Here is a 22,727-nt window from a genome sequence, read left to right as displayed (position 1 = left end):
GCGTGCGAGTTGCGCCTTCCCTGGCGCTATGAAAATAATGCGCCCTCTTGGCGCTAGGGCACCCCACACTCTCTGGGGTCCCTATGATTGAGGCCTCCTCCAACCCCTACAGCCTCACCCAAGCCTCTGGGTGTAATAACACAAACACAAAGCAAAACCACAAGCCCCTAGGCTGTAACATAACCACAAGCCGCATGGCTAAACTCTAGTGCCCATCCTCTCAGGGCTATCGTGAGCTGTACTTGCACATCCTGCTCCTTTCCACATCCTCACTCCCAGAGCTCCTGCCTCCCAGGCTGCTGGCAGAGAACTGCCAGCCTGGCCTCAGCCCTGAGCTTTATAAGGGCCAGGCCCTGCCCACTACAGGCAGCTGGCTCCGCTTGGTTGCTCCGGCAACCCGCAGCTGCGCTCATTACCTGAGCAAGCCTCAGCTGGTCTCGTTATGTCAGGCCAGGGCACGCTCACTCGCTCCCTGGCAGTTTCTCCTCTATAGGAGCAGGGGCACCGAGGTGCCCTGCAACAGTGGTCATCCTCCCTCCCCCTTTAAAAAAATAAACCCCGAAGAAGCAAAGGCTGCCAGCGTACATTGATTGAAGAACAAACCATGCCAAATCATTTGATCTACTTGAACAAAGCAGTGTATTTTCTTGAATCCAAGACAAACTGTTCTCATTTGTGGCTCCAGCCAATGGCACAAAACACATGCTGCCTGCAGTCCCCACCCAAATCGGCAGCAGCAGAGGCAATGGCTGGCACCTCTGGCTCCAGCTTCAGCTTCAACTGAGTCGTGGAGCCAGGGCTGGAGCCAAAGTTAATGCTGCCGCAACCACTTCTGCTTGGCTAGGCAAGGACCAGAGCCAGCATGTGCTCCATACTCCAGGCCAGAGCAGGGTTGGAGCCAGAGCCATGACTGAGGGTAAGCCAGACTTTGGTGGAAGAGAAGTATGGGGGGGTGGGGAGGGAGACAAGCGAGTGGGGGGGGGTATAGGGGTAGGCCACTCCCTCCCTCTCCACCTCACCTTCCCCTTCCGCTGCTTTCTCTGCTGCCGTTGTGGGGAAAATGTATTTAAGATGACCCTCCAATAATTTTCTGTGTATAAATTGTAGTGTTTATAAATTCTCTATGAATAGAATCTAATTATTGGAGGGTTGTCTTAAATGTAAAACTGCCTTGCAGTGGGTTGGAGTTGGGTGGATAAAGGCAGTGTAGAGGACCTGGTATACTTGAACTAAAGTAAGACTTTTAATATTAAAAGTCCCACATGAACTTCTATTGGAAATGTATTGGAGGGTAGGAAGAGAATTAAGAAGTATCCTGATAGTTTGGAAATCTGGGCTGGAAACAATAATTTGAAGTTCGGTGCAGACAAAATACAGAAGAATAATCAAAAATGAAAATATAGAATGAGAGAACTAGCTGGCTTGCAGTATTGCAGAGAAGGATCTTGGGATCCTTGCATCTGCTAACTTATGCGAGTCTCTAATGCCATGGCAAAGAAAGAAAATGCAATTTTGGGCTGCATCAACAAGTATTAGGTATAAGACATGGGAGGTGACAGGGCGACTACTTGGTGCATGTTAGGCCTCATCAGTAGTATTGTATACAGTTCTGGGTTTCACATTTTAGGAAGAATGTGGAAACATTGGGGAAGGTTAAGAGGTAGGCAGTTAAGTTGCAAGAGGTTGGATGGCAACCTGAATGAGGAAAGGTTGAGAGAACTAGATGGACGTACAAGAACAAGTTGAGAAAACTAGGTGTTTAGTTTGTTTGAATGCTTGTAGAAAAGGTGATGTAAGGGAGCACAAGTGTCTGAAAGTGTTAAAGTGTCTGAAAAGCTGCTGTAAAGAAGGAAAACAACTTTTTTCTTTTGCTGCAAATGGCAGGATGCAAAGCAGTGGCTTCAAATAATAGCAAAGTAGGTTTCAATTGGGTATCAGGAAAAACAACCGTAGTGTTAGATCCCTGATTCTTAACCCCAGGGTTCCCTGGTACCTGGTGGTGCCTTGAGATTCTTTCAGAGGTGACAGGGGATGCCATGCAGTATTATCAATGCTAGGTGTGCAGACATGATTTAAAAGATGAACCCAATGATTTCAAATAATGCATAGTGTTTTGTTATGTTCTGTTTTAGACAAAACAAAAAGTTGACCAGCTGGAGTCCGAGTTCTTTGCAACAGAAAAAATTGCTATGTTATTTTTCCATAATCAAAAAAATAAGTGAAAGCTAATAGCTAGCATTTTCTGAGGGTGCCCTAACAAAAGGTGTCTTGACCCAAAAAGGTTGAGAAACCCTGTTTGGAGTAATGAGGCAGTGGAATAGACTGCCTAGGAAATCTCATTCATTGGATGTTTTAAAGGAGAGGTTGCAGAAGCATTCTTCAGGAATGTTTTAAGAGTAGCATTCCTGTGTTTGTGTTCGGGTACATAGGGAGATTAGCTTACTTAAGGTCTCTTCCAACTGTGGGAGTCTCTTCAGTGCTCTGTCTGAATTACATGCCTTTACTCCAGTTCCTCTTTTCTTTCTGGGGATCGCTAATGTCAGCCTGCTGCTTCTCTGGCCTAGAAGAGATCTTGAGTATTGGCCAGTGTTGGCCTATAGCTACCTACATTTTAGGTGTGTGCAAAATGGGCCATATTCAATTTGAATTTGAAATTGGGGGACACTGATTTGATTTGTTGATTTTCGGACCACTGTCCCGATTTTCTGATTCAGTTGAATCCGAATCTGAAGATTCAATGCTGATTCAGAGAATCAGCGATTTGGCCATAGATGCAGCTTTAAAAGTTTTTTCTACATACCTCGAGGTACCAGGCAGATGGGGTGTCCCACGGGAGTGTGGGCGAGCCCCCCACATGCCTGGCGGAAGACCTGGAAGTGGACCAGAAGTACTTCTGGTCCACCTGTGGGTCCGCTGCTGAGCGCACTGGGCCGCCCCCCCCCCCCCCCCCCCCCGGCCACTCTGGCTCAGTGATCAGCTGCAGGGGGACCCTGGGTGCCCTCCCCAGACCCAGGAGGCACCAGTTGCTGAGGTGGGGGAGGGGGGGCCCTGCACGCTCGGCAGTGGACAAGAAGTGCTTCTGGTCCACTTCCGGGTCCACTGTCGAGCGCACTGGGGACTCCCCCGCACTCCTGTGAGACGCTCCATTCACCCCATCATCTCCACATTTACAAGCCACCTGGTACCTTGAGGTATATAGAAAAAACATGTAAAACTGTCTGTTTCAATAATTGAATCTCTCTGAATTCATTTGAAGGGTTCCAATTCGATTCAGAGAGATTACAGGGTCTCCCGATTCGATTCAGATTCGGCTGCCAAATTGGGCTGAATCTGCTGAATTGAATCAGTGCCTGAAGCTTTGCACAGCCTTACTATGTTTATGACAGATATTATGGCAGCAGCTAGGTCCTGGCACCAGCTCTCCTCGAACCTGGACTGGGTCATTTCAGTTCACTTCTAGAAAATGTTGCTAACCACTGCTCTAGGCCATGTAACTCCATAGTTCCCTAGTTTTCCTCTTTCTAATTAAGAGGTCTGGGGGAACTATAGTTATGGACATTCCTTGTGGTATGACTCCAGCCATAGATGGAGCCACGAGTGTCTCTTCAGCTCTTCAAATTGTAGATGTAAATTCTTGGAGTAGAGCAGAAAAATGGGAAATGAGTAGGAATGGGGGCTGAACAATGTGGCTAAAACTCCTTAAATTAATTTGGTGTCTAAGAACTCTGCTCTCATTCTAGTCTTGGAGGTGGAACATTCCTGGGCCTGTGTTGTTTGCTGACGGGTTGTGAGACCTTTGAAGAAGCACTAGAAATGGCAGCTAAAGGAGACAGCACTAACGTTGACAAACTGGTGAAAGATATTTATGGAGGGGATTATGAACGATTTGGCCTTCAAGGATCTGCTGTGGCTTCAAGGTACATATTAACTTGGTTGGCTTCAAAGAATTCAGTAGAAACTTGCTGTGTGCCCTAAACTTTTCAATATGCAGAATTATTCATGTTTGAAATTCAGCTGGCTGTATAGAGTAGGATCTCTTGCTCCTCGTTCTTGTTTTTTAATAAACTTAGAAGTATTCAGTGGAAAGGCTATAGTTCACTTTCACTTAAAATGCAGTCTTTTTGGATAAAGAAAAACCTACTTTCTCATTGTAACTATTTTCACCCACTGTGTTTCTGTTCTTTAAGTCCTTTTTCACTTATTCTTGCTTTGCTGAAAGTCAAGGGTAGGGTTGGCCAATATGTGGCATGGGTCCTACAAGTGGCCCAGGCAGCCTGTCTGTGTAGTATGCAGCAGATTGGGGAGGGGACAGCAGCATGATGGTATATAGGGCAGAAAGCAAAGCAGCAGATCAGGTTAGGAGCACAGGGCTGGGATCAGAATGCAGAGCAACAGATCAGACTGGGGAAGAAGATTTGGAGTGGGGCATGGGAGTGGGCCATGACTAATTTGTGACAAACCCACTAAAAAAAGTTGGTTCCCCACCGGTCAAGGGCATCAGATCCAAGCAAAATTGTATGTTTTCATGGATCTACTTGGCTAAATTTATCTTGCAGCTTTTCTAAGTACTTTGCATGTGAAGGGTTGGTCTCTTCCCTACAGCTTTGGCCATATGATGAGTAAAGAAAAGAGAGATACCACCAGCAAGGAAGACTTGGCCAGAGCTACTTTGGTCACTATCACCAATAACATAGGCTCTATTGCTCGAATGTGTGCACTGAATGAGGTAAGACTGCAAATTCACTTTGGTTGAGACCTCTATCAGCAATCTAATAAATGGATGAAAACATTAAGTGTATATTGCATGTATGACTCTTCCAGATAGATGCAAATGCATTTAATTTTAGCTTCCAACTCTTGCAGTCCACTATTAACATCTTCTATAAAGGACATCTCACTTGCATGATGTTAGGATTCCATGAAAAGCAAGGGTTTTTATAATAAATATGTACTTTAACTAACCATCTGTTCATTTATTCTCACTGCTAGATCACAAGAACATTAATGTTTTATTACATCAGTGCTTTTAATTATTTCTTGATGTAGCAGCTTTTTGTTACTCCATAACCAAGCATGACTGCAGCAGTTTATGTACGCTACCTTTTTTGGCTTCTGTGGTTTACCTTTTGAGAATCTTTTACTAAATTTAAAATGCTCTAATTTTCTGATCCAAAAATACTGTGGAAGGATATCATCTTGAGTCATGCATATTTTCAGTATTCTCTTTGCTTTCAGCTTCTTTACAGTGTTGCCTTGTGGCATGGAGTTCAAGCAGCATTGTACAGGGCTATCAAAGCGGAGAGAGCTGCAGCAAAGTGACATGTGTTGCATTAAAAGGAAAAAAAGCACCCTGTGATACTCTGCAACAGGTTTAGCCACTGGGAGAAAATTCTTAAATCTTTTTTTAAAGGGATAGGTGCTTTCATTTTTAATCTACAGAATTAACTAGGGGGGTAGTCAGGTAGAATAAATAACTTGCATTTACCTCAGAATAGACTTTCTATACCAGCACTTCATGAATTTAATTAATCTTGTTTATGCTTATTTCAGAAGTGTGACATAAAAATGTATTTGTGATATGTGAAAGTATATGAGCATAGAGAGAAATCCTAGACTAGCCGTGAGGAGTTAGTTCCTAATCTAAAAGTAGCAACCTTGCAGGAACAAACTTTCAATGAGGTCCCTGTTAGTTAATCCACTGTTCAGTTTTGACTCTCTTTCCAAAAAATGCATGGTAGAACATAAGAGATTTCCCTTTTCTGAAATCCAAAGTAGAGGCAAATTGAATACATTTAGCTAGGTTATGTCAATTGGGTAACCTGGAATAATTTGGCTAAAGGCAGAGTAGATTTACACCTTTTATAGACTAATCAAATTGTATGTAATGGACTCACTTCATCAAAAGTTCATCACTGGATCTGGTATTGGCAACAGGAGATGACATGATAGGGGACCTCCAGATCGGTATCCATTTGGGAGACAGTGATCACCTTATAATAGAATTCAACATAAGATGGCGAGTGGGTAAGGTAACTAGTAGGGTGAAAGTGCTAGACTTTAGGAAAGCTGATCTCAATGCACTCAGGCGATTAGTCAAGGAAGCACTGCAGAGTAGGAGTTTTGATGGGATGGGAGCCCAAGAAGGGTGGCTGTGCCTAAAGGAAACGATCCTTCGGGCACAAAGCAAGACGAACCCCGAGTGAGGCAAAAAAGGGAAAGGGGCCAGGAGGCTTCCCTGGCTGACCAGAGAAATCCAGGGCAGCCTAAGGGCCAAAAGGGGAGCACATAAAAAGTGGAAACAGGGTGAGATCACTAAAGATGAATATACCTCCTCTGCTCGTGCTTGTAGGGAGGCAGTTAGGCGGGCCAAAGCTACCATGGAGCTGAGGATGGCAACCCAAGTAAAAGACAACAAGAAATTGTTTTTTAGATATATTGGGAGTAAAAGGAAGACCCAGGGAGGAATAGGACCACTGCTAAATGGGCAGAAACAATTGGTGACAGATAGGGGGGACAAGGCTGAACTCCTCAACGAGTTCTTTGCCTCAGTGTTCCTAAGTGAGGGGCACGACAAGTCTCTCACTGGGGTTGTAGAGAGGCAGCAGCAAGGCGCCAGACTTCCATACGTAGATCCTGAGGTGGTGCAGAATCATTTGGAAGAACTGGATGCCTTTAAATCGGCAGGCCCGGATGGGCTCCATCCGAGGGTGCTGAAGGCACTGGCCGACATCATTGCAGAGCCACTGGCAGGAATATTTGAACGCTCGTGGCGCATGGGCCAAGCCCCAGAGGACTGGAAAAAGGCTAACGTGGTCCCCATTTTCAAAAAGGGGAGGAAGGAGGACCCGGGCAACTATAGGCCAGTCAGTCTCACCTCCATCCTTGGTAAAGTCTTTGAAAAAATTATCAAGGCTCACATTTGTGAGAGCCCGGCAGGGCAAATTATGCTGAGGGGAAACCAGCACGGGTTTGTGGCGGGCAGATCGTGCCTGATCAACCTAGTCTCTTTCTATGACCAGGTTACGAAACGCCTGGACACAGGAGCAGGGGTGGATGTCGTATACTTAGACTTCAGGAAGGCCTTCGATACGGTATCCCACCCCATACTGGTGAATAAGTTAAGAGGCTGTGGCATGGATGACTACACAGTCCGGTGGCTGGCGAATTGGCTAGAGGGTCGCACCCAAAGAGTCGTGGTGGATGGGTCGGTCTCAACCTGGAAGGGTGTGGGCAGTGGGGTCCCGCAGGGCTCGGTCCTTGGACCGATACTCTTTAATGTCTTCATCAGCGACTTGGACGAGGGAGTGAAATGTACTCTGTCCAAGTTTGCAGATGACACAAAGCTATGGGGAGAAGTGGACACGCCGGAGGGCAGGGAACAGCTGCAGGCAGACCTGGATAGGTTGGACAAGTGGGCAGAAAACAACAGGATGCAGTTCAACAAGGAGAAATGCAAAGTGCTGCACCTAGGGAGGAAAAATGTCCAGCACACCTACAGCCTAGGAAATGACCTGCTTAGTGGAACGGAAGCGGAAAGGGATCTCGGAGTCCAAGATGAACATGAGCCGGCAGTGTGACGAAGCCATCAAAAAAGCCAATGGCACTTTATCGTGCATCGGCAGATGCATGATGAATAGGTCCAAAGAGATGATACTTCCCCTCTATCGGGCGCTGGTCAGACCGCAGTTGGAGTACTGCGTGCAATTCTGGGCGCCACACTTCAAAAAGGATGCGGATAACCTGGAGAGGGTCCAGAGAAGGGCAACTCGTATGGTCAAGGGCCTGCAGACCAAGCCCTACGAGGAGAAACTAGAGAAACTGGACCTTTTCAGCCTCCGCAAGAGAAGGTTGAGAGGCGACCTTGTGGCTGCCTATAAGTTCATCACGGGGGCACAGAAGGGGATTGGTGAGTATTTATTCACCAAGGCGCCCCCGGGGGTTACAAGAAACAATGGCCACAAGCTAGCAGAGAGCAGATTTAGACTGGACATTAGGAAGAACTTCTTCACAGTTCGAGTGGCCAAGGTCTGGAACGGACTCCCAAGGAAGGTGGTGCTCTCCCCTACCCTGGGGGTCTTCAAGAGGAGGTTAGATAGACATCTAGCTGGGGTCATCTAGACCCAGCACTCTTTCCTGCTTATGCAGGGGGTCGGACTCGATGATCTATTGAGGTCCCTTCCGACCCTAACATCTATGAATCTATGAAAGCTTATGCTACACGTACCTCTAATTTAGTTAGTCTAGAAAATGCAAATCTATCTTGCTTTCTGCTTGACTTAAATCATTTGGCTACACATCACTGAAATTCTGTCCCGTTCACCATAGACTTGCAAAAAGGAATCTCTTCCTTGATGCATATCAGCAACAGCAGAAAAATATGCAGGGGCTGTGGGGAGCAGCAGCTGTGGCACCAGCTCTAACTCCAAGTCCAAGTTGGGACCAGAGACGGAGCCAGAGTAGCCACCTGAGCCCCTACTTGTACTGGAATCCAAAATGAAAGGCTTTCACTACCCCCCCATGTTGAATGGGACAGGGGGGACTTAATCTTGGATTTTAGTAATTACAGTAATTTGCATTGTATCTTTTCCTTATCTGGGCATTTCAGCAATTTAACAAAAAGGTTCTATAATGTATAGATCAGGCTTGTCCAACATACAGCCTGTGGTCTGCCATGCAGCCTGCCAAGCCATTTTATCTGGCCCACGGCGGTGGCAGTGCCGCTGCCACGGATTGCGAAGCTGCGGCAGCGGCAGCACCATGGAGCACGGAGCAACGGCAATGCTGAGCCGGCAGCGGCGAGGCAGGCAGGGAGCACTGCAGAGTGGCGGCGTGGGGCCACAGCGGCGAGGGGTCCGGCATGCAGGCCCCAGCCGGAAGCGAGGGGAGGGGAGCTGCTTACCCCCGCTGGGCCTGGGGGAGCGGCCCCGCGCAGGAGGCCAAGCAGCGGCCACTGGCTGTACCAGCCTGCGCCTGCCTCCTCACCTCCCCCCCCCTCCCCCCCCCCAGCTTCAAGCCAGTCCTGCTGCCCTGCCCTGCCCTGCCCTGCCCCGCCCCACAGCAAGGCGGCGCCTGCTCCCCCAGCCAGTCTACCCCTGGGCACTGCGGCTCTCCGGGCCTGGCCGCTGGTGCGTGAAGCCCCGAGGGGAGCTGCTTCTCATGTGCTGCTGGGGGCGGAAGGAGCCTGGCCAGGTCTGCACCGGCCAGCAGAAGCGGCGGTGGAGCTGTGTGCCGCTCGGGACTGACAGGTGCAGGCTCGTCCTGTCCCAAGTGGCACATGGCTCTGCCGCCACTTCTGCTGGCCGGTGCAGACCTGGCTAGCCTCCTCCTGTCCCCAGCAGCACATGGGAAGCCGGCTTCAGCTGCATACTGCTTTTCCTGGCTGGTGCTGACCTGGTTCTGCCCAGGCGAGTCCTGCAGCACCATGTCAACCTGGGCATGGCACCGGCAGGCTGGGTGGGCCCCAGGTTAACCCCAGCCTGGCCCTGTGGCTTCTCTAGCACCAGGTCAACCCGGTTGTAGCCAAGCAGCTCCTGCAGCACCATGTCAACCTGGGCATGCATGCCATGTGAACCAGTACCATGTCAACCCCTGCAACTTCATTGGTGTCAAAGGTCATGTGACATCACTTCCTGATATGATATCACTTCCTGTGATGTCTTTGAATATGGCTCGCTGGCCCACTGGGCGATAAAAAGTTTGTGATCCGGCCCCACATTCAAAAAGTTTGGACACTCCTGGTATAGAGCATGCCAACTGTTATGATTTGGTATGATTAAACCTGAATTTAGAGTGCCTTCATTATGAAGGCTTTCACCTTTCAACCTTTAAATACTTTAGCTGTATTTTTTTAAAGTAACAAGAATTTAATGTAAGAATACAGTGTTTTCATTCTTTTTGTATGCTTATGATGAACAGTATCTTATAAATACTTAATTTGGTCTGAGTTTCTCAGTAAAATGTGTATGTCCATTTCAGTTACTACTTGCTTTGAGCTTTCTTAAAATTTCATATCTGGGTTAAAAAAATGAAATCTAAGTGAGGGGAAGTTTAAATTAAGGTACTCAGTTTGCTAGTGTTGCTTTAAACGTTTCCCCCCATTCCCTGTCTTCGTTTTGTCAGCGGTACGTCTTACAGGATAGAAAGTCCTGTACTCTTTTAAGGAAAATGGAGTATTTTACATTTTAACTATAACCCTTTAAAATGCCAGCTTTTCCTAGATTCCCATCTAAATATGTCCATTGAATGAATGTACACAGGTATGGCCTGACTCAGAATGGTTAATTTGACTCTTTTTGCTTCTGTAATTGAAGCAGTATTATATAAATTGTTTGGTCTGTACATACGAGTTCCCTCTAGTCCTCCCTCCCCCCTCAAAAGTTTTTGGCTTGCTAAATAGGCAATTATGTCTTGATGTACTTTGTCACTGCTTGGTGGCAACGCTGAATGAGGATGTCATAGTCCAAATAAACACATTATGCAATATTAACTATTTCAGTACTGCAAGGTATACAAAAGTAATCTGTAGTAGTCTTGGACATTAGTGCTTGTTTCAGCCAAATACAGCTGCAATAACTTTTCCTCTTCGTTTAGAGAAGTCCCTAAGTTTTAGAGATGACATGTGGGCTCTTTTAAATTCAGTAATTTTAAAATTACCAATGCTAGATTCTATTTTTCTTTTTGCATTATTAATAGAATTAGTTTGGATGAGGTATCTACAGGAATAATTATGTCTGCAAGGACATTCACAGCAGGTTGTGGTGTTTGAAAGGAGATTGTTATGTGAATGACTGTCCCTGTAACTTCACACAAGCTTTCCATGAAAACTGAACACAATCTGCTGAGACCTAATAAACTTGGAAGCCACATTGCCTTATGACAGCTACTTTTCATGGTGGAATCGGTTAGAGAATTTTGTTAAAGCTTTCTATTCCTGAATTTCAAAAGTAATCCTTGTTAAATATTTCTCACAAATTCCCCTCGTGGATTTATTAACCATCTTGATTTTTTTCAGAGACTACTTCACTTGAGAAATGAAATATTAATAAAATAGTTGTACTATGGAAAAACCAGTGCTATCCATTTCTGTTGTATCATGAAAACTCTCTCTTACATTTTGCATGTACCACGTTGATTGTATATCAACTTTTTAAACCTGTCCTTCAGATAAAATATTCCTTCCTGATGCTACTTTTCTCCTTGGTAATAGTTGTTACTAAGTAGTCCTAGTCTCTTAGTTTAAAAATTAGAAAATGCTAATGTGTACAAAGCTAGAAGTTCCCAGGATGCGTGTGTGTGTTCGTTGTTGTTTTTTAATGGTGGTAAATTTTATGTTTGCATAAAATAATGTTCTAAATTCAGGTATTTTCATCTCTGTTTTGATTTTTACAGAACATTGACAGGGTGGTTTTTGTTGGAAACTTTCTCAGAATCAATATGATTGCTATGAAGGTGCTAGCATATGCCATGGATTATTGGTCCAAGGGACAGCTGAAGGCTCTGTTTTTGGAACATGAGGTATTCATTGCATTCCTTGTGAGTTATAAGAAAAAAACTATCTTTCTTTTGAGTGTATAGAGTTGCCATGCAAAAGACTTCTCAGAAAGAAAAAAATCCATGGACAGTTCTTTGCAATAGCATTTAACACAAAGGTTGTTTAAAATGCTCCTGATTTTAAATCCCCAAGTTTAAGCAGTTTAGCCAGTAATCTTCCAGGAATCACTCCCCTCCTAGAACCCCCCCTTTTTTTTTTAAATATACGGTCATATGTGTAACCTTCAAGCTGTTCAAGGTTTGGTAGACTAGTTGAGATTTTCTTCTCTTTCTTTCTGCAGAGGTGATAAAATTTAGTTTAGAATAGAAATTGTTTTACTTTTAAGTGTAATGTCACTTAGGGTTCCTAGAGATGTTCAGGGCCCCACTCTAACTTTTTTATGGTGCTTTATATAAAGCCCCATGAGTTTTATAGTTTCATAGTAGCTAGGGTCAAGAGGGACCTGAACAGATCATCTAGCCTGACCCCCTGCCACAGGCAAGAATGAATGCTGGGTTTACAAGACCCCAGACAAGTGATCGTCCAACCTCCTCTTGAATATGCCCAAGATAGGGGCGGGGACCACCTCCCTGGAAAGTTGGTTCCAGATTTTGGCCGCCGTAATTGTAAAATATTGCCTTCTGATTTCTAACCTAAACCTATTCTCCATCAGCTTATTATCATTGTTCCTTGTCACCCCAGGTGGTGCTAGGGAGAAAAAAGCTCTGCCTATTTGTTGTTGTTTCCCCCCCCCCGATGAGCTTGTAGGCAGCCACCAGGTTCCCCCTTAGCCGCCTCTTGCTGAGGCTGAACAGGTTCAGGTCCTTCAGTCTCTCCTCATAGGGCCTGTCCTGCTACCCTCTTACCAAGTGGGTGGCCCTCCTCTGAACCCTCTCCAGGCTGGCCACATCCCTTTTGAAGTGCGGTGCCCAGTACTGGACTCAGTACTCCAACTGTGGCCTAACCAAAGGCGCATAGAGGGGGAGTATCACCTCTCTGGAACAACTTGAGATGCACCTTTGGATGCATGACAAGGTATGGCTGGCCTTGCTGGCTGCGGTCTGGCATTGGTGGCTCATGTTCATCTTGGAGTCGATAATGACTCCGAGATCCCTTTCCGCCTCTGTGCTTTCAAGAAGGGAACTCCCCAGCCTGTATTTATGCTGTGGATTCCTTCTCCCAAGGGTAGCACCCTGCATTTGTCTACGTTGAACCCCATCCTATTCTCGTCTGTCCACTTTTGTAGTTTGTCTAAATCTAGCTGCAGTCTCTCTCTCTCTCTCTCTCTCCCTCTCTCCCTACAAGTGTGCCTACCTCGCCTCATATCTTAGTGTCATCAGCAAACTTGGACAGCGTGCTTTCCACCCCCTCGTCGAAGTCACTGATGAAGATGTTAAACAGTGCGGGCCCGAGGACCGAGCCCTGGGGTACCCCACTGCTCACATCTTGCCAGGTTGAGTACAACCCATCCACCACTACTCTCTGGGTGCGCCCCATCAGCCAATTTTTTACCCATCCAACTGTGCAGGCATCAATGCCACAGTCACTTAATTTATTGATGAGGATGGGGTGAGAGACAGTGTCAAAGGCCTTCTTAAAGTCTAGAAAGACTGTCCACAGCAACACCATCATCCAAGGATTTAGTTACTTGGTCATAAAAGGCAATCAGGTTGGTCTGGCAGGACCTGCCTTTGATGAACCCATGCTGATTGCCCCGATCTCCCCTGCAGGCCCCCCACAGATATGCTCCTTGATGATCCTCTCCAAGAGCTTCCTGAGCACCGAGGTGAGGCTTACAGGCCTATAGTTACTTGGGTCCTCCTTCCTCCCCTTCTTAAAAATAGGGACCACAGCCAGTTTCCAATCCCCCGGCACCTGGCCAGATGACCACGAATGCTCATACAGCCAGGCCAAAGGCTCCACGATGACTCCTGCCAGCTCCCTCAACACCCTTGGGTGGAGGGCATCTGGACCTGCAGATTTAAAAATGTCTAGCCCTTCCAGAAGATCCCTAACTACATCTGCGCTGACTGAAGGCTTGATAGAGCTATCCCCAAGATTGTCCCTACCTCTGGTAGGTGGGATATCCCGGTCCCTGTTCAGGAAAACAGAGGCAAAGAAACCGTTAAAAATATCAGCTTTCTTGTCTGGCGTGGCCACCAGATTACCGTTTGTGTCTTGCAGGGGCCCTACACTGCCTGGTGCCCTCTTCTTGCTCCCAATGTACTTGAAAAAGTACTTTTTGTTGTCCTTCATCCTGGACGCTAGCCTAAGTTCCATTTCTGCCTTGGCCTTCCTTATAACCCTCCTACACTCCTGGGCTGAGGAGGAGTATTCCTCCTTGGTGATAGTTCCTCCCTTCCACTGGTTGTACGCCTCCTTTTTAGTCCTCGGGCATTGCTGAATGCCCTTGCTGAGCCAAGGGGGTTTCTGAGCACTCTTACCTCCTTGCCTCTCTCAGGGACTATTATCCTTTGGGCCTGGAGGATCGCCCCCTTAAAGTGCGACCATCCCTCGTGGGCTCCCATCTCCTCTACCTTCTGGGCCCTTAGTGCCTCCCCCACTAGTCTCCTAAGCTCATTGAAGTTGGCCCTTATGAATTCAAGGGCTTTAGCCTTGGTGTGAGCCCTAGACGCCCTGTGTTGGATAGTGAAATCCAGCAGGTGATGATCGCTATTGCCCAGGTGGTCAAGGACCTGCAGTCCCCTCACCAGGTCATCTCCCATGGCCAGGACCATGTCAAGCAAGGTGTTACCCCTTAGTAACTAGTTAGAGCTATTCTACCCCCCCTCCCATAACTCAGGATGTCAAAGGAGGTGGGATTGGAGCCTTTCTGTACTGGACCTGGCCAGCAGGCAGGTGTGCTCTGGAAACCTCCAAGGAGGCTATAGAATTGTCCCTCTCCCTAGCCCCTCCCCTACCCCTATCAGAGGGGGTGGGGGCGGTGGCTGGACCTGTGAGGTGAGGGCGTTCTGTTCCACCCTCCTCCCCCTTCCCCCATCTCTGGCCATTCAAAAGCAGCCAGCAGCTCTGCCTGGCTGCTTCCTCCTCTTCCCCTTCTCTCCCTTGCTGACAGCCCTGGGGATGGGACTGGGCTGGTGCTGCTGGCATAAACACCAGCTCAGCTCTGTCCCAGTGCAAAAAGTAACCCTGGAGAGAACACAAGTTCCCTAAGATGCTCTGCTTTAAAGCACCTTAATCTAATACTTAATTTTACCAGGGTTAACTTTTTGTGATATTGGCCATTTTAAGAGCACTTTGCAGCCATGTACTTGTGTTATGTCATGACTGTAGAGTGCTTTCAGGGGCCCAGTTGCACAAAAGAGGCGACCTTGTGGCTGCCTATAAATTCATCACAGGGGCACAGAAGGGAATTGGTGAGGTTTTATTCACCAAGGCGGCCCCGGGGGTTACAAGAAAAAATGGCCACAAGCTCGCAGAGAGCAGATTTAGACTGGACATTAGGAAGAACTTCTTCACAGTTCGAGTGGCCAAGGTCTGGAATGGGCTCCCAAGGGAGGTGGTGCTCTCCCCTACCCTGGGGGTCTTCAAGAGGAGGTTGGATATGCATCTAGCTGGGGTCATCTAGACCCAGCACTCTTTCCTGCCTATGCAGGGGGTCGGACTCGATGATCTATTGAGGTCCCTTCCGAACCTAACATCTATGAAAATGTCACTTGTATAAGCACCCTTAGTATATCCATTATTCTTTCTCATTTTCCCTTTGATTACTTAAATGAGCTGTTTGATGCATTTCTGAAACTGGTCCCTATCGTTTTGTCACTGTAACCAGCGTCAATTTAAGTAGCCTTATGTAGGTTGACTGACTTCCTAGGATGCATAATTTTATCTGTCTTAGGCTACTGACAGATGTTACAAAAAAAGGCACAATGGTATCTGATATGCGGTCTCAATAATTGCACTTTCTGCCATGTCACGATTCCATCCCATGCCATGGAATCAAGCATCAGATCCTATCGCACCATATTTCAGTGTGAGGAAAGCTGGGATTATTATGATCCTGGGTTCCCCCTAAACTGGCAGCCTTCACTCTTGTGGCCGAGAGCCCTGTCGGCTGATGGAGTTCCCAGCCACGAGTATGTGGTGCACCTCTGTGTTTGGGAGCTTTGCTCACTGGTGGGAGTATGTTCCAGATGCTGGGAGCACTAGCTATGTGTTCAGTTTAAAGGTGTGATAGGAACCAGCAACAGTTATTACAAAAAATGCGTGTAACAACTTTGTCACTTATTCCTGGTTTTATCTTGCCATTAATAGAATATGGCCAGGTCGCTATTTAATCGCATCTTAAGTGCAACATGTATCAGGGACCTAATAATGTATCCAGCCTTTACAGTCATACCCCTTTTTACATATTTCAAAATGTTTAATAGTTATTATTCTTTTGCTTTTTAAGGGTTACTTTGGAGCTGTTGGAGCCCTTTTAGAATTGCTTAAAATGACAGATGATCAGTGACAAGCCACCTGGACACAGATACCTATCAAAGATGCTGCTGGATAGAATGAAGCCACTACAAGGATGGAAACAAAGCCATTATGGCAGTTCTACCTGCTGGATTTGTAAATAATTTAGAATCCTTTTAGCTGATCATTAACTTTGGGTTTTGAGTTTATACTGCAAAATTCATACTGGGAATAAAGAGGTTTTTCTGTATACTGTATTTTTTAGGGAAAAATGTGCACCGTGGCCAAACATACAGATTTTATGGATTATTTTAAAAAAGTGAATATTGTTTAAAGAACGACTTATAATGAAAGATGCCTGCTTTTCTTCTGGGGTTTACTTATTAGTGTGGTAATTTTAACTTCATTTAATAATCACTCTAGGAGATTTTTATCTTATTTTTCATGACGTTTCATGATTTGTTCTTGGTTTCAAATGAAACCACAAAGCTAGCACACTTTACTGTTAACACTAATGTTGTTGATTTTTTTTTTTTAATCTTTTTTTTTTTTTTAGTCAGTTAGGACACTGTCCTCTCGTCACTTCCCCAAAAACATGATAACCTTTCTTAGACCTGTTTCTGTTGAAAACAGGTGCTAGTAAACCTGCAGGGGAAGGAATAAGGTCCAAAGTTTCTTAAAGTCTCTGCAGCTTTTTGAAATCACAAATCACGCTGCTATCTGCTTATTGCAGTAAAAAAAAACAAAACACGTGTTTTGGGCTCTCTTCACTGAAGATTTTTAAAAATTTAAATTGAAATTTTTAATTTGCGTCCTGAAACTAAAGTGAAAGTCTCTCATGGTGAGATTTTGCTCATACGTGGAAGGGTATGCTGTAGGGTATGAATATTTATAGATTTGCAGATGCTTGGAGTAAGAAAATAATGGGAGACAGTTTTCAGTATCTCTTCCTATGTAGTTGTCTTGGAGTTTTGAGCAAAAGGCAACTATTCCCTCCAGGATTTTTAAGGTCTGAGTATTTATTCATTATAGTTCTTTGTCTTGCAAGCCTGTATTTGAAAACAGACTTTTTGATGTTTTTCTTGTTTTGAGGGGTATTTTTTGTTTTTTTTCCTTCCTTTTTTAAAATTTATTTCCATATCTCAAACCTTGAAAAAGTTTATACCGACTAAAATGTTAACTTGTCTGGTGGAAATAAAGCCCATTACTAATGTGATGATTATATTAGGTCTGTGAAATTTATTCTTTAAACCTAGCTATGTGGAATAAATAGCAGAATGTTTTAGTGCCTTCCTGTTACTCTTATGATCGCTTTTTGGTACTGTGCTTTTTTTCACCTTTGCATTTTGGTTTTTGCTACCTTGATTCATTCACTTATTTCAGCCTTTATTAAATTGCTTCTTTTATGACGGGATTGAAAGTTTTGCCTCCTTAAATTCTATTACTTCCATAGGTTTTATACATTATGAGAACATATGAAGAACTTTGAGCATAATTAAGTTGGTCCATTCACATAACATAACTGAAATCAAAAGAATTAAAATGGGAATGCACCTGGTATAATGTCTCTAGTCCTCCATAAACACAGTAAGCTTATATAAAGCTTTTTTTTTAGCCATTAAAGTGTTGTGTGATCTTGATAATTGTAGTGGCTGCTCCAAACATTGTGCACTTTACTGAATGGTGAAAAACGAGAGTATTTGTTGCATATGCACTGTTTGTGGACCATGCCATGGCATGCCTGCTCTGCTGGAACCATGTCCCTAAATTGATGCAATGTAATTGTCCTGAACTGGAGCCAGGCATGCGCCACAAAGCTTCTTGTCTTGGGCCATGTACCCAATAAGCATGCCCAGCTCCATACTATAGCAGCCACCTTTATGCTTGATTCATGCATGGTTTAGTGCCCGTGGATCCAGTATATCATGCTTCATTGTTGCACTCTTGAACACAGCGTAGACATGCTGCAAAAGCTTGATTTTTTGAGTGGCTGTGCAGAGAGTGCTCAAAGAGGGGAAAAATTTGTAAGAGTAGCATCTTGCATAAAACCTCAGTATTTGCATAAAATTCAGGAAGTATGTAGAGGAGTGAACCTGGATATGGACTATGGTTGGGAATTTTTTACTTGAAAGAATGAGACAGACAATTTCTAATTTCTAGCAGCGTAGAGACATCAGATATTCTAATCAGCTTCACCTGGAATGGATTTTGGGGGGAAAAAAGCCTTGTATCTAACCTTCCAAGCAAAAGACTTACTGATCACATTAACTTAGAGATATTCCAAAGCTAGAACACCAAGCTCTGCAGAAATTGCTAGCGACATGAAAATATACAGTGCTATATGTTGCTGTGTAGAGAACAACTATTACTCATTTTCCCACTGATTCATTGGGCCTGTTTGAGACTTGCAGCAACTTTGTGTTTAATCACTTTATTTTTCAAGTATTGGGGGGGAAGGGGGAAGACAATGGAGTTTTCCATTCCCTTTGTCATTTTACTACTACTTTTTGCACTACGCCACTAAAAAGCCAGAGGCAAACAGATTCCAGTCACTTCTCCTGGCTTCTGTTCAACATGAATTATCCATGTATTTATTTATTTGTTGCATAGGATATTGGTAATCCTAATTACTGCTTATGAAACTGTTCATAAATTTGGCATATTTGTTTGGTTTGGTTTAGTTTTTCTTCTCAATGTTCATGTGTGGAAATATTACAAACTGTGTCTTAATGCTATTATTTTAACAAAGGAAGCAGTGCAGATGTTTTCAGTAGTTGCATTCACTGTTGTAAACGGTAGAGGGAACCATACAACTATGCATGGTTCTAGCATTCTTGGACTGTGTTTCACATACCAAAGGGATTATATTTCATTTGCATTGTTATTAAAAAAAAAAATATATATAATTTCCTGTCCTCCCTTTTTTCTTTTTGAGCTTTGTCATTCCAAGAAAGGAAACAAATTCCTCAGGACAGAGCCTGTCCAAAAGTGTCCCAACTCCAGAAATTAGATGTACATATTCTACAAACAGTTATCTTGAGTGTCTCAGCTGCTCTGAGCTACCTGGGTAAATTGTAAAATGAGAAGCTAGTCTTAACATACTATATCCTGTACTCGGGTCTCTCGGTAGAGTTGCTTTTAATATTCCATGTGCATCTCTCTATGAGCTTCAACCTAAAAATTCTAAAAGAAATATTTTGCAAATAATTCATAGGCAAAATTAAAGGTAGTGACCACACAACCTTATGATTACCAAAAATTTTTGGTAAACTGGATTATGCTATGAATTAGGCAGAGGGAAAGAAACAAAAGCAAGAAAAAAAAGAAACCAATGAGGAAGGAACCATAAGTGAATAAAAATATACTTTTAAAAGGTCCCCATTATGTCAAATAGTTTTGTTGCTTTATTCTCTCATGAATATGCTCTTACTGGTTGAAGTGAATGAAAATGTATGTAAGATGCAATATAAATGAATGTGACTAGTCTTTTGAAGTACAAATTCCAGTACTTTTACAATGGAACTGCTGAAACTGCTTTATGTAAAAGCATATCCAACTTTACCCTAAAGCCTACATTTACATGTTAATTCTTATTCAAGGTTGATATGGCAGCGGGGGGCCTAATGGCTTCATAAGAGGTGCACCGATGCATCTGTCTGATATCAGATTGGAACCGATACGAAGAAAATTGTCTATATTGGCCCTATGGGCCTGATAATTTGGCCGATAAATGCCCATCTGCATGCAGCCGCAGTGCAGCACGAAGCAGAGCCAGCAGTGTGGAGCACTACCTCCAGCTGGTAAGTCAGAAGGGGAGGGAAGGGGAGTGGGGGAGGCAGGTCAACACCCCCCATGGTAAAGGAGGGGGCAGGGGCAGGCACTGCCCAGCTGGGGTGCAGGGTGGGGCGTCGGATGAAGCCATGGCTCGGGCCTGGCTCCTGCCTCTGCTTGCACCCCAGGAGGATGGGCGCATGTGCCCCCACATCTGTGCAGCACTGGGCAGGCAGCAGCTGTGGGGAGGAGCATTCCAGGGGCTGGCCTCAGAGCAGGCTCTGGCGGCGATGGGAGGAGGCTGCAGTCGCCCCAAATTTCACTGCAGCTGTACTCCTAGCAGCTGTGCAGGCGCAGCCCCAGGTGAACACCCTGCCTCCACCTAAGCACCGGAAAAAGCTACAGCTGCAGTGGTGCAGGGCTGGAAGCAGAGCTATGGCAAAATTTGGGGTGGCTGCAGCCTCCTTCCATCACTGCCAGAGCCTGCTCTGAGCCCAGCCAAGTAAAGCCCTGCACATCGCTGGCTCTGCCCTAGAGCTGCAGCCTGCCCCATGCTGCGCAGATCCGGGGAGCATGTGCCCCCCTGCCCCCACCCTATGAGCTGGGACTCTTATCCCATCCCCCCCCCCCCCCCCCCCCCCCCCCGTCCACTTCCTTACTTCTGGGGGGTGTTGATCTGCACCCCCCACGCTCCTTCCCTCCCTCCCCACTCCCTTTCCACCACAAGGGACTTACCACCTGGAGGCAGCGGTACTGGCTGATATGTCTCCTTAAATTATCGGCTAGCTGTATCAGCCCCACAGATCTCTAGCGGTGCACCCCTAGGCTTCATTGATGCATTTTACACTAGATGCTATCCAAATATATCAGATAAAATCCATTTCTTGGACTATGTTTGGGCCCACAGGTAAAATGGGATCTTGAGTACCCTATGCTTGGTTTTGGCCCTAGAAAGAATTGCATTAGACATCCAGAGATATCTTATTTCTCACATTGGTTTTTTTGTTTTATGGAATTGTTAAGGTGGATGGGAAGGGAAGTCAGCCAGTTCAGTGGATTGACCAGTTTTGGCAGAATCTGCAGTTTCAGTATAACCTTGTTGGACTCCGCGATCTCTGGAAAAGCAGGCTGTATTGATGATTGTTCTCTAAACTGTGCCCTAAGGTAAGGGCGGATAAAGTCCAGCCTGTAGGCTGGATTGGACCTGCAGTGGACTCCATTTCCCAGCAGCCCCGCCTGCATTGCTATGGTCACTTTCCATGGAAACCCCCAGGAGTAGCAGGGCTAGGGCTTCCATGGAGACTGGCCCCACCAGCGTTAGCTCAGTGAGCTGGTGGGCAAGAAGCTGCTCCAGGGATAGGGCTGGGATCTTGTGACAGTGACAGCATGGTCCAGAGCCAGGACAACTGTGATGTGCTGCCTGCATGACCCAGGCAGGGGTGTGGATCACAAGTCTGCCCCACCTCTGGACCACATTGTGATTGCCGCAAGATCCCTGCGCCAGCTTGGGAACAGCTTCCCATTCATCCTGCTAATGCTGCTGGTGCCATTTCCTTGGGAACCGTGGCTGCAGGCTGTCCCAGCCCTGGTGCTCTTGGGGTCTCCATGAAAACTGTCCACAGTGATGTAGGCAGGAGCTTCTGGGAAATGGTGGATCTGGCTGGCAGCCAGACTCCATTTTGTCCACCCCTGCCTTAAGGCATGTGATAGTAATTTATGCCCTGGGGGCTCAATCCAGCCTGTGAAAATTGGGTACATCCTGTCATTGTGGGGCTTCAGTAGCATTCAGCAGCAGGTGCACTTCTTGTTCTGCCATAGGGAGAAGCTGTGGCAGTGTGTCTTAGTGCTTACCTACCTCTGACTTGGTGGGTCATTCCGGCCTGCAGCTGGAATAGGTTGCTTACCCTTGCCTTTAAAGCAGTGGTGCTGAATCTGGCCTGTAGGCTGAATCCAGCATCCCATGGGTTGAAAAATGTGGCAGCGGGGGAGCAGTGGCACTACTGCTGCCTGTTACTGCTACTGCGATTTCAGGCCCCACGGGGCAAGTTGGAGTTGGGCCATGACACTCTTTCACACAGTCAGATTGTAGATGGGCTTACACCCCTTTCCCTCCATGCAGCCAGATTGGGGTCGAGCTGTATCCCTTTACCCTCCCTGCCACCCCAGGGGGGCCTGGCCGCAAGCCTTCTCCCCCACAGGGTGGGGCCATGCCCCTTTTCCTTTTGCCAGGTTGGGGCTGGGCCATGACCCTTTACTCCTACAGGGGTTGGATCAGGGCTGGGCCATGTCCCCCCATCCTGCAGGGCCAGGTTGGGGCTGACCCAAGCCCCTTCCACTGTAGGTGGATGGTGGCTGGTCTACACCCCTGCCCCTGGATCTGGCCCACAGAGGGACCAGGCACTGTGAATCCAGCCTGCCAGCCAAAAAGGTTGAGCACTGCTGCCATAAGGCAATAATTCATGTAAAACTGGAGCAGTGTGAGTAGGAATCCATTGTTTCAGTAATAATGGATTGGGGCATTTACAGTTTCTATTAATAATTCTCTATGGTTACTTCTGCACCACCACCACCCCGCCCACCTTCTGGTGTAAGCGGTGGGGTTTAATGTTAGTCTTATAAAGTTGGAGGGGGGGGAAGGGAATCATCCAATCAAAAATAATTTAAGAAAATGTCCTCTTGCTTCACAGACATCAGAAATTTAATTTTTTAAAACCCCAGACTATAATAGTGGGTAGTCATAGGAATTGATGATGACACCTGAGAGGATTATCTTTTACCCATCATGTTTCCCATTTATGAGAAGAATTCAGGGATAAAGTTCATAGGGGGATCCATGGATGTGATTTCTTGTAGGATACTAGTGCCTATTCAATGCTCCAACTTTGGCAAACCTCTCAGCTGCTTTAGTCTTATCAGCGTTCACATTACTATTTAGTATATCACAAGGTAGTCTAAAGCATTTTTGGCAGCATATAGTGGAATTTTAGGGAAGGAATGCTGTAAG

The 22,727-nt window shown here is 45.8% G+C and overlaps 1 protein-coding gene across 3 annotated transcripts in view; it reads left to right on the top strand.

The window, feature by feature from the left end:
• Positions 1-17,366, top strand: part of PANK1 (pantothenate kinase 1) — a 42,403-nt gene extending 25,037 nt beyond the window's left edge. For 2 of the 3 annotated variants that reach the window (XM_059729954.1, XM_014607856.3), the window contains exons 4-7: positions 3,741-3,917; positions 4,603-4,726; positions 11,389-11,532; positions 15,945-17,366. In XM_059729954.1, coding sequence (XP_059585937.1) covers positions 3,741-3,917; positions 4,603-4,726; positions 11,389-11,532; positions 15,945-16,004 — 505 coding nt within the window. In that variant the 3' untranslated portion in view covers positions 16,005-17,366. The remainder of the gene's footprint in view (positions 1-3,740; positions 3,918-4,602; positions 4,727-11,388; positions 11,533-15,944) is intronic. The other variant, XM_059729955.1, reaches the window with a different exon arrangement.
• The last annotated feature ends 5,361 nt before the right edge of the window (positions 17,367-22,727 follow it).

Source organism: Alligator mississippiensis, chromosome 6, assembly GCF_030867095.1.
Source record: "Alligator mississippiensis isolate rAllMis1 chromosome 6, rAllMis1, whole genome shotgun sequence".
Classification (NCBI taxonomy): Eukaryota; Metazoa; Chordata; order Crocodylia; family Alligatoridae; genus Alligator; species Alligator mississippiensis.
This window is presented reverse-complemented; position numbering and strand designations above follow the sequence as displayed.